The sequence below is a fragment of the Odontomachus brunneus genome, unplaced genomic scaffold, assembly GCF_010583005.1.
Source record: "Odontomachus brunneus isolate Ranch 3 - 2012 unplaced genomic scaffold, Obru_v1 Obru_scaffold_011, whole genome shotgun sequence".
Taxonomy (NCBI): domain Eukaryota; kingdom Metazoa; phylum Arthropoda; class Insecta; order Hymenoptera; family Formicidae; genus Odontomachus; species Odontomachus brunneus.
This window is the reverse complement of record NW_022639461.1, coordinates 1520313-1534485: the sequence shown is the minus strand read 5'-3', so window position 1 is coordinate 1534485 and position 14173 is coordinate 1520313. Positions and strand designations below refer to the sequence as shown.

Below are 14173 nucleotides of genomic sequence, written 5' to 3'. Positions count from 1 at the left end.
TGGAATTGCTTCAGTATTACTAAAATTGGTTATTGATCAGATGATAAAATTTCAATATCATATATTACGCATACACAACAGTATGTATATATATATAGAAGTTTGCGAAAGTATTCAAACTATCCTTCGATCAAATAAAACTATTCGGCTACAGCCGTGAACCGCTATACATGTTTCTACATGTATTGTTCAGTGCAATTTAGATTTATCTACAGGAGTAACATTGCTGTCAGAATGTTGCTATTGCGACATTTTGAGTGCAATTTTGCTTTATTGTGCCTTAACTAAGAATTTTACTGTACTATCTGTAAACATTGTATATTATTACACAAAATGCAACTAAAGATTTAATTAAGAAATGTATGAGATGACTACATTTACTTCATAACGGTGAAGTCGCCGATAAGGTTAAATTGTAGTAAAACTTAATATTTATGAGATCAATCTAGTCGACTGTAAACGTAATTATGAATAAAATAATGTAAATAAGAAAATATATGAATAATTAAAATTGTCCTCTCTCACTATACGAAGTGCAGTCGTATAATTATTATTAACGTTTTAACTGTAGAAAGTTTAAAAAGGTATAGCTAAGAACAAAACTTATCCATTTTTATTCGATACATTTTACATGATACACAAACCCACAAATCTTTAAAAGACTTCTTAAAGAGTTCCCAAGTCCTACAGAATATTTTTGAAATTCTTTAAGAAATCTTTTAGCGATTTGTGCTATATGAAAGTGCTTCTGTGTGATCACAAGTTACTTATAAAAAATGTATGACATCTCAATGTACGCACGTTTTGAAAAACTTCGCTACGCAAATATTTGCAATTGTTGGACGAAAGAGAAGTGTGATTTGTGGCGAAAGATAAATATCGTAATTACGATGGCGGAGTTCTTTTTAGAACTTCTCGTGGGTGTATTTAAAAGCAATTAGAAAGCGACAAAATGTCGCTACGAAGCGCGCGCCGCACAATGCTCGTGCGCGAACGGCGCGGGCGCGATGGGCGGAACGGAGGGTCGGGAGAGGGAAGTATTTTCGAGCGCCATCTTGCCCCGTAAGAACTACTAATTCGTCAGTGCCTGTGAATGGACTTGTCATAAGTGTCTTATGTTATTTCGCCGCCCCGTTCTCTCCGATCGTTTCGAGAGTTCCGCGTTTTGAAATTTTTCGAGTGACACGTAAGGTGAGTACCAGAATGCCACGTTGTCGTAGCCGTACTTGTGTCTCGTTGTCTTCGTCGTTGTAGCCGTCATCGTAATCGTCATTGTAGTCACGGTCGTCGTCGTCATTGTGATCGCCGTCGTCTTCGTCGTCGTTCGTCCGCGTTACATAGACGCTACGAGATCGTGGTACTCGAGAGTCCCGGTGCGGTAACCGTGTCGTGCTGTGATCCGTGGAACGCGGACGTCTCACTCGCACACTTCGAACGCAAAAAGGGGCACCTGTGAGCGCTCCACGAGAACGTGTTCCGCGTTCGCGCCACCACCATCGCCAACGACGACGACGACGGTGACGGTGGTGATGGTCGTCGTCACGATGCGTTACATCGTAACACGGCCGTGCTTGTTCTCCTTTTCCGCCTCGCGATTTCCTCAAATTCAGCTTCGCAACAAAGAAGATATAGAGCGATATTCCGCGAAAGAAATTGACGTGTCACATATATATCTGTATTCGCGAAGATCCCTATCAGAGAGAGTCTGCTAAGTGCGTCTGTGCATTGTGTGTGTGTGTGTGCGCGCGCGCGCGTGACACGCTCGACTTTGTTGGTATAGTCACGTTTAGAGGATAATGATGCGCGCCACAGCAACGCGAGGTTGCTCTTTAAACGGGAATGCATCCATCCGTTTTTTGTTGCCTGCTGACGTTCGTCGAGTAAGTGCGTGCGCGCACACGCCCGGAGACTCGACGTACGTACTCGCCAGAGCGTTTACCGTGGTGATCTTTCGTGCGCGGCGGCCAGAAGAGTACGCGTAGCGGCGCATGGAGAGAATCAACCTCTGCATTTAATAGTAATTGTACAATAGTAATAATTTCCTGCTTGTTTCCTGCCCGTTCTGTCGACGCCTCTACCTTGCGCGCCGCGTAACGTCTCGTAGTATACGTTGCATCGTTCTCGATCATTCTCCGCGATGTAGCACATGTAGAGTTATGAGTTAGATTGAAGTTACTCGTTTCATTAGGCGGATAAAATTCAATGATAACGTAGCCATATCAGGATTTGATGATATTTATCAAGTATATCTTGAAATACCACTATTGTGTGATTACCTGAAACATTAATGGGCTGTTAGTCACGCACTGATTATCACGCCGAAAATTACTAGTTTCACCGTTCTCTACTGCAATTATCAAAATATAAATTGCTTGGTATTGTATTTAATATTTAATATTTATAAAAAAAAAAAGTGTGAGTGTCAAATTGCTTGGTCAAACAGAAAAGGGCAGACAGAACAATGATCAATACTTTCATGGTCAATTATATGTACAATGCTATTAGTATAACGGAAGGAAACCTTATAAAAGATCCTAAAGCTACTGCAATCTATATCTCTAGCAATAATTTATGCTTTTCACTCTGTGCAAACAGTCGTGAGCAGAGATATCTTGCACAGTCATGCACTCAGCAATGTAGAAACGTTGTCCTCGATGAGGAAAACATTCTGCGTAATGAAAACAAACACATTTCATACCTATCATGATTGTAAACTTGAAGTATCTTAAAATAATATTGTTACGTCGCATATATTGACATTAACTTGAAATTATTGTTGTTACAAGTTTCATATTGTTATCAGAAATATAGTGAAACATATTCATGTAAATTTTAATGTTCACAGCAGGTTCTTAGGGCCAAATAATGCTAATCAATATAAAAGTCGATCATTATCAGTTCCTTTTTTATGTATAGATTATCATTATACATGTTGATAACGGTGCTCCAAAGAATAACCATACCTATGCTAACTTATATGATAAGATAAGCAATGAACACAATAACGGAATTGTGTTACAGATAATAAAGTTCTCCTCTTTTTCCAGAAGAAGAGTGCAATTTGTTAGAGGAACGTGTACATCATTACTCCCATCAATGTAAGTGACTTCTTTCCACAAGTTGTCTGCATGTGTTCTCTCATCTGTAAATAGGGTAGCTTGATTATAGATTATTTTCTCTGTAGGTCGGAAATTTTTGAAAGGTTAATCCTAAGTTCACTTTATCGAGATTTTAGTATGTTGTTTCTGGAGAACTTTAAAGAGTAGAGAAACAACGAGTGTAAATTTAGTGCATATTTTATGCTTTTGAATTAAATGCAATATCATGGGTTTTTTTTTCTCGCATTATTAATCATTTATTGCCTAGCATGATTGTATAACAATTTGATTTTTAATAATCATAATTAACAACTCTTTCTTTATAAGAAGTAATAGTTATGATAAAAAATTCTTTGTAATTGTATTTGACTTTGAAAAAGCCAGATTAATCACTGTTTAATAGTCATCATCTCTTTTTAGAAGATATTCGTATAAAATCACATAAATAATAACATTTTGTAAATGCCATTGCAGCCAATGTGCACATTGTAGATTAATGTGTGGCTATATATGCATCTGAAATTCTCTTATATTTTCTTACATACAGTGAGATGTGTAAGCTATTAAAAATGATTCAGAGCAAGACATTAGTATATTTTTATATGTAAAAGTTATCTTTTTTATAATCTATTAACTGTGCTATCGTACATAACATACAAAAAAATTGAAATATATGAGCTGTGCCTATGAAAGACAAAATATAGTATCTTTTTGGTTTGTGCTCAATAACTATTACACACAATTACTACGAGTGTAATCTATTGTTTATGAAATAACTATGCTAACAATTCATAAATATTTCAGATAAAAATATGCATTCTTACATTCCCTTTTTCATATATCTATAGTTGTATAGGATTTGTTTGAGAATTGGGTGACTATAAAATTTCATGTAATATTTATTTGCATAATATCAGTTTAACGAATTAAGGCGTCATTATCATCCACACGTAAACGATGTATCGCGCATTAGGGTGTGACGAGATGTATATGAAATTTCTCATTACTTACCTATTGTATCATCTGATAGTCTAGGCTTTTGTTGTGATTCGGAGTATTCTATATTTCCGGGCAAGACCTAGCTTCGTCAACAACGCCAGCGATATTTCATTAGTCAAGAATGGCAATGCAGAAGGTAAATTTCACTGACACATTCACATTTGTTGAATTAACAAAATGTGCTTACTTGATAACATAATATTTGATGTTAAAGCATACTCTTATATAGAATAATTTCTGTGTTTCAGTAAACAATATTTATCACTCTGTAAAAATAATTTTCACAAGAACTTATCGTTACATTATTTTCTATATGTCACCTACATTCAAGTTATTTTAATTTTCTAGTTTTTGTTATGATGCACCTTTCTTAATTTGTAACATGTAAAAAAAAACGAAAGAATATAACGATAGGCAGACAGGTGAAACTGATAATGACAAATATGCATTATGCAAGTCAGTATTGCATCACAGAAGTATTGTTACATATTATTAAATGTTATTTAGGCCCGATTTTCTTTGGATTTTTCCGCTATGCTCCATATAGCTTTGCGAATAATACATATCTCAAGCACGATATGATAACGACAATATTGATTATGAATTTATATAGGCACATCTCAAGAAGGCAGCTGTTCCCATAAAATATCTTTTCCTTCTTTTGATCTCAAACTCGATAATTTATATGAAGCACGTGAAAATATATTATAAATACGTATCTAATTGAAAATTTTATCTAATCAATTGTACGCTCTAAAATAGATTTCTTAAAGTAGAATTATGATATATAATTAGAAATATACTTTGTATATATCTTGTTTTATTTGCTTGCTTTGGTGGTATGGGAAAGTTTTTTTTTTTTATTTCTTGGAGAAGTTGCCAACATATATGATAATTGATTATTCATGCACACAATAGAGAAATATTTCATAGTTATAATATATATAATCAATACATTTTTATAAAGAGTAATGATTATACAAACATAGTATATTAATGTATACACAATCATGTTTATCAATTAAAACTTTTAATATATTATACATACATAATAATCTCTTGTTGCAAATTATATATATTATTTCTTTTTACTTTCTATTTATTTATTACAAATAATTTGATTAATATGCATGCCTTGGCTTTAACACTCAACGTCCTGCTGTTAATTGATTAATTAATTAATATATACATACAATATGGTATTCTATACAATGAAATTTAGTGCTAATATTATTTAATAATTGTAGTGTTTAAATAGCGCATACTTAGTTGCATGGCTTTGATATAAACAAAATACTTATATTTATTATCCGACATTATTTACATCATACTTGATTTATGCTATTATTGTTATAATAGTTTTTTGTATATTATAAATAGACTTTCTCTAAAAGTTAGTTATGATATTCTTTGTTTCACAAGTCTGTCAGAAAGCTCAAGCATTAAGGATTTTCAAAAGATTCAGAGAAAATATTTTAAAAGATTTTTTATAAATTATTAATATTGTAAATATTACTGTACGCATGCAACAAATATACAAAATAATTTTAGACTTTTGTACTTGCAATTGGAATTAATGCGATAATAAATATGGGTTCGTAAAGTCAAGGTACGTAATACTACAATAGAGTAACATATAGCGATAATATTTTAGATGAGAAGACAGGGCCAAGACGTCATGCAGGTGAATCTAGCAGGTATTAGGCGAGATATAATGAATCTTGCCCACAATTACAGCAATGCTCAGGTAATTAGTAAAGTCTTCTCAGTTATTTTGTATTACTATTTTACAATGTCATATTTCATTATTTGCATGTGTTAATTTTCTGTTTGTTTAATGATGTAATTTAAATTTAAAAAAAATCGAAATTAAATACTATCTATACTAATAAAATATTAATAAATATTCAAGAAACTAATAATCATTATTCCTTTCTATATATAGAAAGCTGTACGAAAAGCTACCAGCAATGATCCCTGGGGTCCAAGTAGTACACTTATGGCGGAAATTGCTGACTTAACGTATAACGTTGTAGCATTTACGGAAATTATGCAAATGCTATGGAAGAGATTAAACGATCATGGGAAAAATTGGCGACACGTATACAAAGCCCTAGTTCTCTTAGAATACCTTATTAAGACAGGATCTGAAAAGGTAGCACAACAGTGCAAGGAAAATATTTTTGCCATCCAAACCTTGAAAGGTAAGCAGCTTCTAATATATATTGAGTCTAGAATTCAGTATTTTGTTTATTTTATATCATTAAAGTATTAAAAGCTTTAAATTGCGCACTGGGAAATTAATAGTGGAATAGTATAGGAATAAAATAATTACAATATGTTTATAATTAATCGACAAATTAAGTTCCAATTATTCTTTAGACTTTCAATACATGGATGGACATAAAGATCAAGGAATTAACGTACGAGAAAAAGCAAAACAATTAGTGGCCTTATTAAAAGATGACGAAAGATTGAGAAATGAGCGTGCTAGAGCTTTAAAAGCAAAAGAAAGATTTGCGCAGTCAGTCAGTGGTTTTGGAAGTGATGGTTTGGATACCATGTCGCCTGTTAGCAGTGACGTAAGTATTATATATCATTAATGTTGGTTCAAAGCTATAAGTTACAATTACATATAAATTATTATTTTGTCAGTTTCAGGATTGGGAGCCTTGCCACTTATCCGAACCAACGTCTAGACGTGCGAGTAAGTTGACCCAGATTCTGTTATCTCATGTCTTTTATACTTTTCGCATATATCAAACATTGATTCATCTAAAAATTAACACGAAAAATGTATCTCCAGCGGAACTTGAAGCCGCAAGACCGCAAACAGTAGGCGAGGAAGAATTACAACTACAATTGGCTTTAGCTATGTCAAGGGAGGAGGCGGAACAAGAGGAACAAAGAAGACGCAGCGATGATGTTAGATTGCAATTAGCTCTTAGTCAAAGTCAACAAGATTTCAAGTAAGTAATCAGCGGAATTCAATGCGATCTAGTAACTCGATAATTAGAAGTACCCGATCTTGCATTTACGAGTCGATGTAACGTGTCTGTATTTTAGAGCTCCACAACCTGAGAAACAAAGTCACATGCTCGATTTACTGGACGTAGCTTTGGGAGAAGCGAGTGGCCCTTCCGTACAGACCGATCCCTGGGGTATTCCGATAACGGCAGCGCCACCAAGACCGCAGGTACTTATTTTGTCAATTTATTATTAAAAATTAAGCAATCGCATTTTGCATGATAACACGAGATTGTGTTGTTTTTGCATGATTTATCAGTCTTTGGATTTAACTGAATATCATAAATGTAAGGTACGTTCGATGAGTGTTTAGGCTTTTGTCATTTGAAAGAATGTACAGAAATTAAGATAATATCTTCATAGAATGATTAACGGGATAATTGACAATAATGTTCTTATTCTACAGGCGCAGAATGACCCATGGAGTGTTCCAACAACGAGTAGCGCATCACCCGTAGTAGATCCGTGGACGCCCGTCCCTCCACAACGACCAAGTGAGTTTCGTTATCGTAGCAAAATATCTCTTACATGCTTGTACTTCTGCTTAGTTCCTACTTTTATATTTTTTTTGCATGTGTGTCGCTTGAAATTATTTTGGGACGTATCCATCAGGATCCTCAGGTATAAACTAAAATTAATTTTTTCTCTATATTTTGTGACACACGTATTAAAAATTGGAAAGATAGCTGTCGTTATTATAATTTAAGACATTAAATTATAATTAAATTAAATTATAATTAGACTACAACTGTCACCGATTCTTAACGAGGTCACTCGATAGCGTTGTCACAGAGATAGCGTTGTGGTGACTACTTATCTTTAAAATGATTTTTATTTCCTTGTTAAAATTTGCTCATTTTAAAAATTTTCAAATAGCTTAATATATGATATCCGATGAATAACGATGCGTTGAATTGATCAGGCTCAAATTACTTCTCAATTACAGCAGCCACTATCGATCCGTGGCGTGCACCTGCTCCATCGCCTGCTACAGTGGTGTCTCCTCGTACAACAGATCCCTGGTCACCGGTTCCAAACACTACTGAATCGGAGGCGAACAAGTTGCAGGTGATATAGATTTATTTTTTAATGTTACGTGTGAATTCCGAAAAATTCGTTAGGGATACGTTGATCTGAAGCTTTCGTCTTTGTAGCCGGCCCAAGATGGTATGACATCTCCATCGCCAGCCTTCAATAATTCAACGTTGACGCAGAACATCGGTTTCGCGGCGCAGTCACCTCAGAATATAGGTTTTAACTTGCCGGTATCTTCGGCCACAACTAGCTTCAATACTACTAGCAACGGTTTCAATGGGACGGGGCTGGGTTTCAACTTTTCCACTCCGAACAACAGCAATACCGCCGCGACGAGTCCACTTAGTGATTTAGATGAATTCGATGTAATTACTAATAGGGGAAAACTTGGAGCCAGTCCACAAACGGTGAACAATGGTATACTTGAGTCATATTAAACATACTTTTCTAACAATATATTAATTCATCTAAATTATATGAGAGTGTAATTTAAAAATAGACGGTGCAGCATCGTCGGGAGATCCTTTCGACTTAGGAGGCATGGCTGAAAATCTTCCTGCTAGCACTGGCGCAGTGAAGAAAACGCCACAGTCCTTCTTAGGAGAGAACTCTGCGCTCGTCAATCTGGATAATCTTGTCAGCGCTTCGGCGATCAAGCCTGCAGCTCCCACGCCTGCAGGTAAAAATTCTCATTTTCAATTAAAATATTAATATCGAGAAAGAGAAGTCCAGTATTCAGAGTATCTCAAGTTCACGTGTCGAGAAAGCTTGTAGCTCTTCTCAAATATTACAATTCTTCAAAGTTAAAATATTTTTTATTGAGATCCATATCCATCAAAGAATATATCCGAAATCACTGGAAAAAAGTTCTATTTTATACTGTGATTTATTCTATGTCCGCACACAAAATAGCGTTTCATTGGAAATAAGTTCGTGAGTATACGACGAAATAATTAAGAGTATGGCATGAATGCATGACTTCAATTACTATATGCAATATGATTACTATGCTTGTTATATAATGATGTACTTCGTATGTTATTTCAATAAGTTATATTTTGCAGCTAAGAGTACTGTGATTTTAATCTTTCTTCGAATATACATCTTGTATAATATTGTAGTGTGTAATACATAAAATATTCCTTTTTCTTAAATAGATAATAAAAATATAAAATAGGTAATCTTTGTAGATATCCTTTATGCGCAATCATATTTTTCTATCTTATATTTATTTGTCTGTTTACATAGAATGAATAAGCAATGTAAAATTCTATTTTTATATTAAGCATCCATAGGAATTGAAAACTAACTCGTCAATATCTTAAAATAGGAAAGACAAACTTTATCGTTTGAAAGCAAAAGACGGAAAACTTTATAAAAATATAAAATGTTTACATTTTTCACTTTCAACTTTTAGAATGGCGGCGTTTTCATTTAAACTATTAATATAAATCGTGAATTTTTATGTCAGACTTTGTCTTATATCAGAAGATGAATGACTTAACTGTTTCCGCAAACAACAAAAACTATTTTGTGCTAATGAATATATAAATAAATTTACAGCAACCATGTCGTATTCAGCAAATCCATTTGCAACTGTGACGCCACCACCCCGTCCTACAATCAATCAGATTCGACAGGATCCATGGACAGCTTCTACAGCTAATCCGTTCCTCTCGTAGCCTGATCAATCGAAAAGCTTCAATAGTGATCTACGAGACGTTTGCGGTTCCACATGTAACCCTGTACGGTATAGATTTTGGTTAAAATACGATTTAATTGTGACAATTATGGGTGAAAGAAAGATAAACGAAGAACGATCGATTCGGGACAAAATATTCCTATCAACGGATATTTCGCTGATAGTTGGAATTATTAAAGCATTATTTTTCGACGAATTATATTGCAACACATTTATAATCGTTGTACAAGTTTCTTCTTTGTTTTGCATGTACTACTGGCTTCGTAAAGTTTATTCCGAATTAATCTTGAACAACTAATTAGTAGAAGTGTGACATATGTGTAATTAAGTGATGGGTGGTTAAAGGTACAACACACACACACATACGCACGCATATACTCACATATACACACATACACACACATAAATCATGTTTTAACGTTGAACGCTTACGCGATCCCAAGGTACGACTAGATTTTATACACACTCCCTTCTCTATATAGTATCTATTTTCTATGTATGAACCGATTCAGGGAAAGATTGCTCAGCGGTATCTTCGCTGAGGGAGAAGATAAAATAACGCTGGAGTTGAGATCAGTTTATGTGTTTCACATTTGTACACGCGTTTTCTATAGCGAAACTGATGAGACCGTGAGACTGTAATCGTGATTTGCAAAAAAAAAAAAAAACGAAATCTATTATATCGAACAGGGTTCCGTTCGCGTTATACGCTTACAATACGTGTCGATTATGGTCCGTAAAATTCATGTCGTGGCTTGCTTTCTAATAATAAGTGATCGTGATACGAGCAGCTGCCGTGTTGCATAAAAGTGTGCGCGAATTTCTTACATAGTTGTACACAGCCAGTCATTCACGAATGACGTACTGCGACCTATGATACACCAAGGCACCTTTAAATGAATATGCAACTGTGAAAGTAGCATTCACGCCTGACAACGTTACGAGCTAGGGAACTAATTCGTATTATTTTTAATAATATGAGAATCTCGGTTTCAATCGACCGCGAGCACGCGAGTTCCATGCGAATTTTTGGCGTAGATGAAAAATCAAACTTCACAGCGATAGGAACCGTCTCTTGTACTCGAGAGAATCATCGATATTTAGATTAAAATAACAGTGGGTAATTTCTAATCTACGTTTACTTTCAATTCAACATTTGTGTCGGCTTTCGAAATTATTTGCAAGTCAGACCGCTTGCACGGTTATAGCAAAGTTATACGACATTTTTGCTTATTTGCTATCATATTTTTCAAATTTGCATGACACGAAATTTCGAATCAGATTACTTTATGTACGAGAAAAATATCGTAATTGTGTATCTTGATTTAAAATAAGAAATGTAAATATAATACAGCATATATCGTTCCCCATTTGTCGAATGTTTTTAGTGTTCTTAATAACGGATACACACACACACACACACACATATATTATATATACATAGGAAATTTTTAATAACATTTAAAAGCTGTACTCGACATCATTATCACTGTCGTGATGTGCGTTTGCAGAAAAATTTGCTGAGCTGTTCTTTTATTGAGTGCACTCTTTGTAGCCATGTCGCTGGTACTTGAAATTGCAGGGTGATATTATTTGTCTCGTGACGTTTTACTGTATAGATCAAACACAATTGAAACGTTCCCAAAGAAAATCTTCGCACCCTCACGTGACCTCAGCATCTTTTTCTTCGAAATAACGGCGCATTTTGCAGTTTTATACAAAGAAAGCTTTTTCACTATACAGCATCGACAAAGGGGAACTGTATTCGCCTATCTATTCAAGTAAATCAGCAGTTGCACGATTTAAGCTGTTCCAAGTAAACGTCGAGCAAATAATTCCAATGTATTATTTATCGTTAAATCGATCATTTCTGTTGGCTTTATGCAGTTTTAACACATACTTGCTTATATGAGTGAAACTGTATATTTAAAATATGTATTTATCCAGATGTTCGCTAAGATATGAAGTCAAAATGCATGACACGCATCGCGTACGATCGCTCTGCGTAAAAATTAAATTGTACAATTATATCTAGTAATTTTTATCAAGAATATGACTATATTAATTATTATGCCTGTTGAATTATATATTGATGGGCATCCTATATCTCGATTTTATATACCTATATTTTTTTACTAACTTGGTTTATTTATCTAACGAATCTATGGATCATGATATAACACAGCTTCATCTCTGTGCGAACAGTGGAATATTTTTGTTTAGCTTTTAGAGCAAATGTAATTTGCAGAAAAATTCAAAGAACATTTATGAGAATAAATATTATATATTTTAGTAGATTATATGAAATACTTATTAATATTATATAAATAAATGTAAAAAATTTTTAAGTTTTCTCATTAAATATTTAATTTAAAATTCCTTTGGTTATTTTCTTTTCAGAAAAGGTGTACATATGAATTTAATTAGGTTTAAAAAAACTGAAATTTACATATTTAAACAACTGAAATTGTTCTGTAAAAAGCTGAAGGAATATTACAAAACTTTTATTGTTTCTTTAATAAAAAGAAAGATGTTCACATCTACATTTTCATAAATACCCTTGGTAGAAATACTAAATCTTTTATGTATAACATTAACATAATAAATGATCAATTATTGCAATTTAATTTATTAAAGAAAGTATTAAAAGATAAATATAATATATAAAATACATTATTTATTTTCATAATACATACATGTTAATTTTCTGAAATTATATAAGTTATCCTTACATGCTTAAGTCAGTCTTAAAATAAAAATTGTATATATAAGTATAATATGAACTCTACAACATTATATATGTAAATTTGTATTTTAAGGAAATTCATTTGTAGAATTTATCAAAACTGGTGATAGAAAATATGAACGAACCTGATTATGTAATTGTGCTACTTCAGGATCTTCTTTCTCAAAAGCTCTAATAATCTCTGCAAACCGTACAGCCCCTGTTTGAACATATATATAATTAATTTTTACTTGATTGAACATATATAGAATTTTTACTTGTTTTTGATACATTTTTAAAATTACATACCTTCTCTTCCTTCTGGAAACCCATAATTTTTAATAACATCAATTTGAATCTCTATTACTAATGGAAATACAAACTGCATTTTCTTTAACATCTCATTACCAGATTTTTCATTTGCTTCTGCAAGCTTCTCTAAATTCTCTGGTGTATTCAGTGCTGTCAAAACATCTGCCAGTATAGCTGAAAATAAAACAAGAAAAAATTTGTTCGTATTACCATTAACAATAAAGATATAGTATATCATTTATAACAATAATCAATTTATATATCATTTTTATCTTATTTTTAGAAAATTGTCAGTACCTTTTGCAGTTTCAACTGTAATAGTATGAAGAGCAGTTGCCATGGTACAGGTATTTTTTATTCCTCAAAAACTATTATAGAGATTGTCCACAAAGTGAAAATTTGGACATTAAATATATATTTCACCTAAAAATACTTGGCCTAGTCTTGAGATCACTTGAAGTCGCTCAGCCACAGATCTTTCTTGATTCAATCAATTTAACTATACATAGACTGACAATTACAACTGTTCTTCTTTCAAATAAAATATCATATGCAGTTTAATCCGATTCAGTTGCAGCAGGTTATTACTTCTTCTTAGATACTGTGATTACTGTATTTTGATTAGTTTGTAATTGATATTTGTTTAATAGATGACAGCTGTTATTGTATCCATCCATCCATCTTTATTTGGCCCCGGATATCTCCATTGGCCGCGTTCAGTAGAACAAGTGATCAGTAAGCGCTCAGGGAGCTCTTGTATATGATTTGGCATATTCTTTTAGATCTCCAACTATACTCCGTCTAGTTATTCCGTTGGAACTGACCAATCGCATTTGTCGTTTAACAAGATTAACCAATCACCGTGCACATTTAACCAGTAGTTAAAGTAACCGGAGATGGTGAAAATGGCCGCTAGAGAGCTGTTATTGTAGGGCCCATCATTGCAATGTTCGTTTCATGGACGTAATGGCTGCGTTCAGCAGAAAAAGCTGCTTTTCAACTGTTGTAAAATTCGTTAATGTGATTGGAGTATGCTCTTAATTTCGGTTAAATCCAAGAGCATATACCAATCAGATTCACGAATTTTACAACAGTTGCAAAGCAGCTTTCTCTGGGCTGCGTTCAGAAACCCTACTCCATGAGTAGAGTAACATGTAATTAGCCAATCAGAGCAAAAGGAACTAAGATTTATTTATTATGATTGGTTTATTAAAGTAACCCTACCCATCGAGTAAGATTTCTGAACATAGCTCTGCTGAACGCAACCAATGGGCG

At 33.6% G+C, this 14173-nt stretch overlaps 2 protein-coding genes and 1 long non-coding RNA gene across 18 annotated transcripts; 1 reads left to right on the top strand and 2 right to left on the bottom strand.

Moving 5' to 3' along the window:
• Positions 1 to 173: 173 nt before the first annotated feature.
• LOC116840653 lies at positions 174 to 2648 on the bottom strand. Its single transcript, XR_004377392.1, has 2 exons — positions 2522 to 2648; positions 174 to 2276 (listed from the first exon to the last, which is right to left on the bottom strand). It is a non-coding gene; the product is annotated as an uncharacterized LOC116840653 (long non-coding RNA).
• On the top strand, positions 1025 to 11117 carry LOC116840648 (epsin-2). Of its 16 annotated transcripts, XM_032807606.1 has the most exons (17): positions 1025 to 1191; positions 3048 to 3098; positions 4129 to 4233; positions 5752 to 5844; positions 6043 to 6301; positions 6480 to 6679; positions 6753 to 6804; positions 6904 to 7066; positions 7164 to 7293; positions 7384 to 7416; positions 7531 to 7618; positions 7737 to 7745; positions 8071 to 8192; positions 8279 to 8576; positions 8659 to 8838; positions 9072 to 9092; positions 9723 to 11117. In XM_032807606.1, exons 3-16 carry the CDS (start codon positions 4219 to 4221, stop codon positions 9086 to 9088), a joined length of 1659 nt encoding a protein of 552 aa, XP_032663497.1. In that variant the 5' UTR covers positions 1025 to 1191; positions 3048 to 3098; positions 4129 to 4218; the 3' UTR covers positions 9089 to 9092; positions 9723 to 11117. The 16 variants fall into 16 exon arrangements, with proteins under 16 accessions (XP_032663497.1, XP_032663485.1, XP_032663481.1 ...); XM_032807594.1 differs by lacking the exon at positions 9072 to 9092 and having other exon boundaries at positions 1026 to 1191; positions 4175 to 4233; XM_032807590.1 differs by lacking the exon at positions 9072 to 9092 and having other exon boundaries at positions 1026 to 1191.
• A 1401-nt stretch (positions 11118 to 12518) lies between these two features.
• Positions 12519 to 13636, bottom strand: LOC116840652 (protein C10). The gene is made up of 3 exons (XM_032807611.1): positions 13196 to 13636; positions 12896 to 13072; positions 12519 to 12806 (listed from the first exon to the last, which is right to left on the bottom strand). Exons 1-3 carry the CDS (start codon positions 13236 to 13238, stop codon positions 12676 to 12678), a joined length of 351 nt encoding a protein of 116 aa, XP_032663502.1. The 5' UTR covers positions 13239 to 13636; the 3' UTR covers positions 12519 to 12675.
• Positions 13637 to 14173: the final 537 nt, after the last annotated feature.

Excerpts from the sequence above, each read along its gene's own strand:
- LOC116840652 (XM_032807611.1), bottom strand. The coding sequence starts at position 13,238 with ATGGCAACTGCTCTTCATACTATTACAGTTGAAACTGCAAAAG. Across the intron at positions 13,073-13,195 it reads TACAGTTGAAACTGCAAAAG|CTATACTGGCAGATGTTTTG; the intron begins GTACTGACAATT and ends TTTTATTTTCAG. Across the intron at positions 12,807-12,895 it reads GTTTCCAGAAGGAAGAGAAG|GGGCTGTACGGTTTGCAGAG; the intron begins GTATGTAATTTT and ends ATGTTCAAACAG.
- LOC116840648 (XM_032807594.1), top strand. Across the intron at positions 6,302-6,479 it reads TGCCATCCAAACCTTGAAAG|ACTTTCAATACATGGATGGA; the intron begins GTAAGCAGCTTC and ends ATTATTCTTTAG. Across the intron at positions 8,839-9,722 it reads TGCAGCTCCCACGCCTGCAG|CAACCATGTCGTATTCAGCA; the intron begins GTAAAAATTCTC and ends ATAAATTTACAG.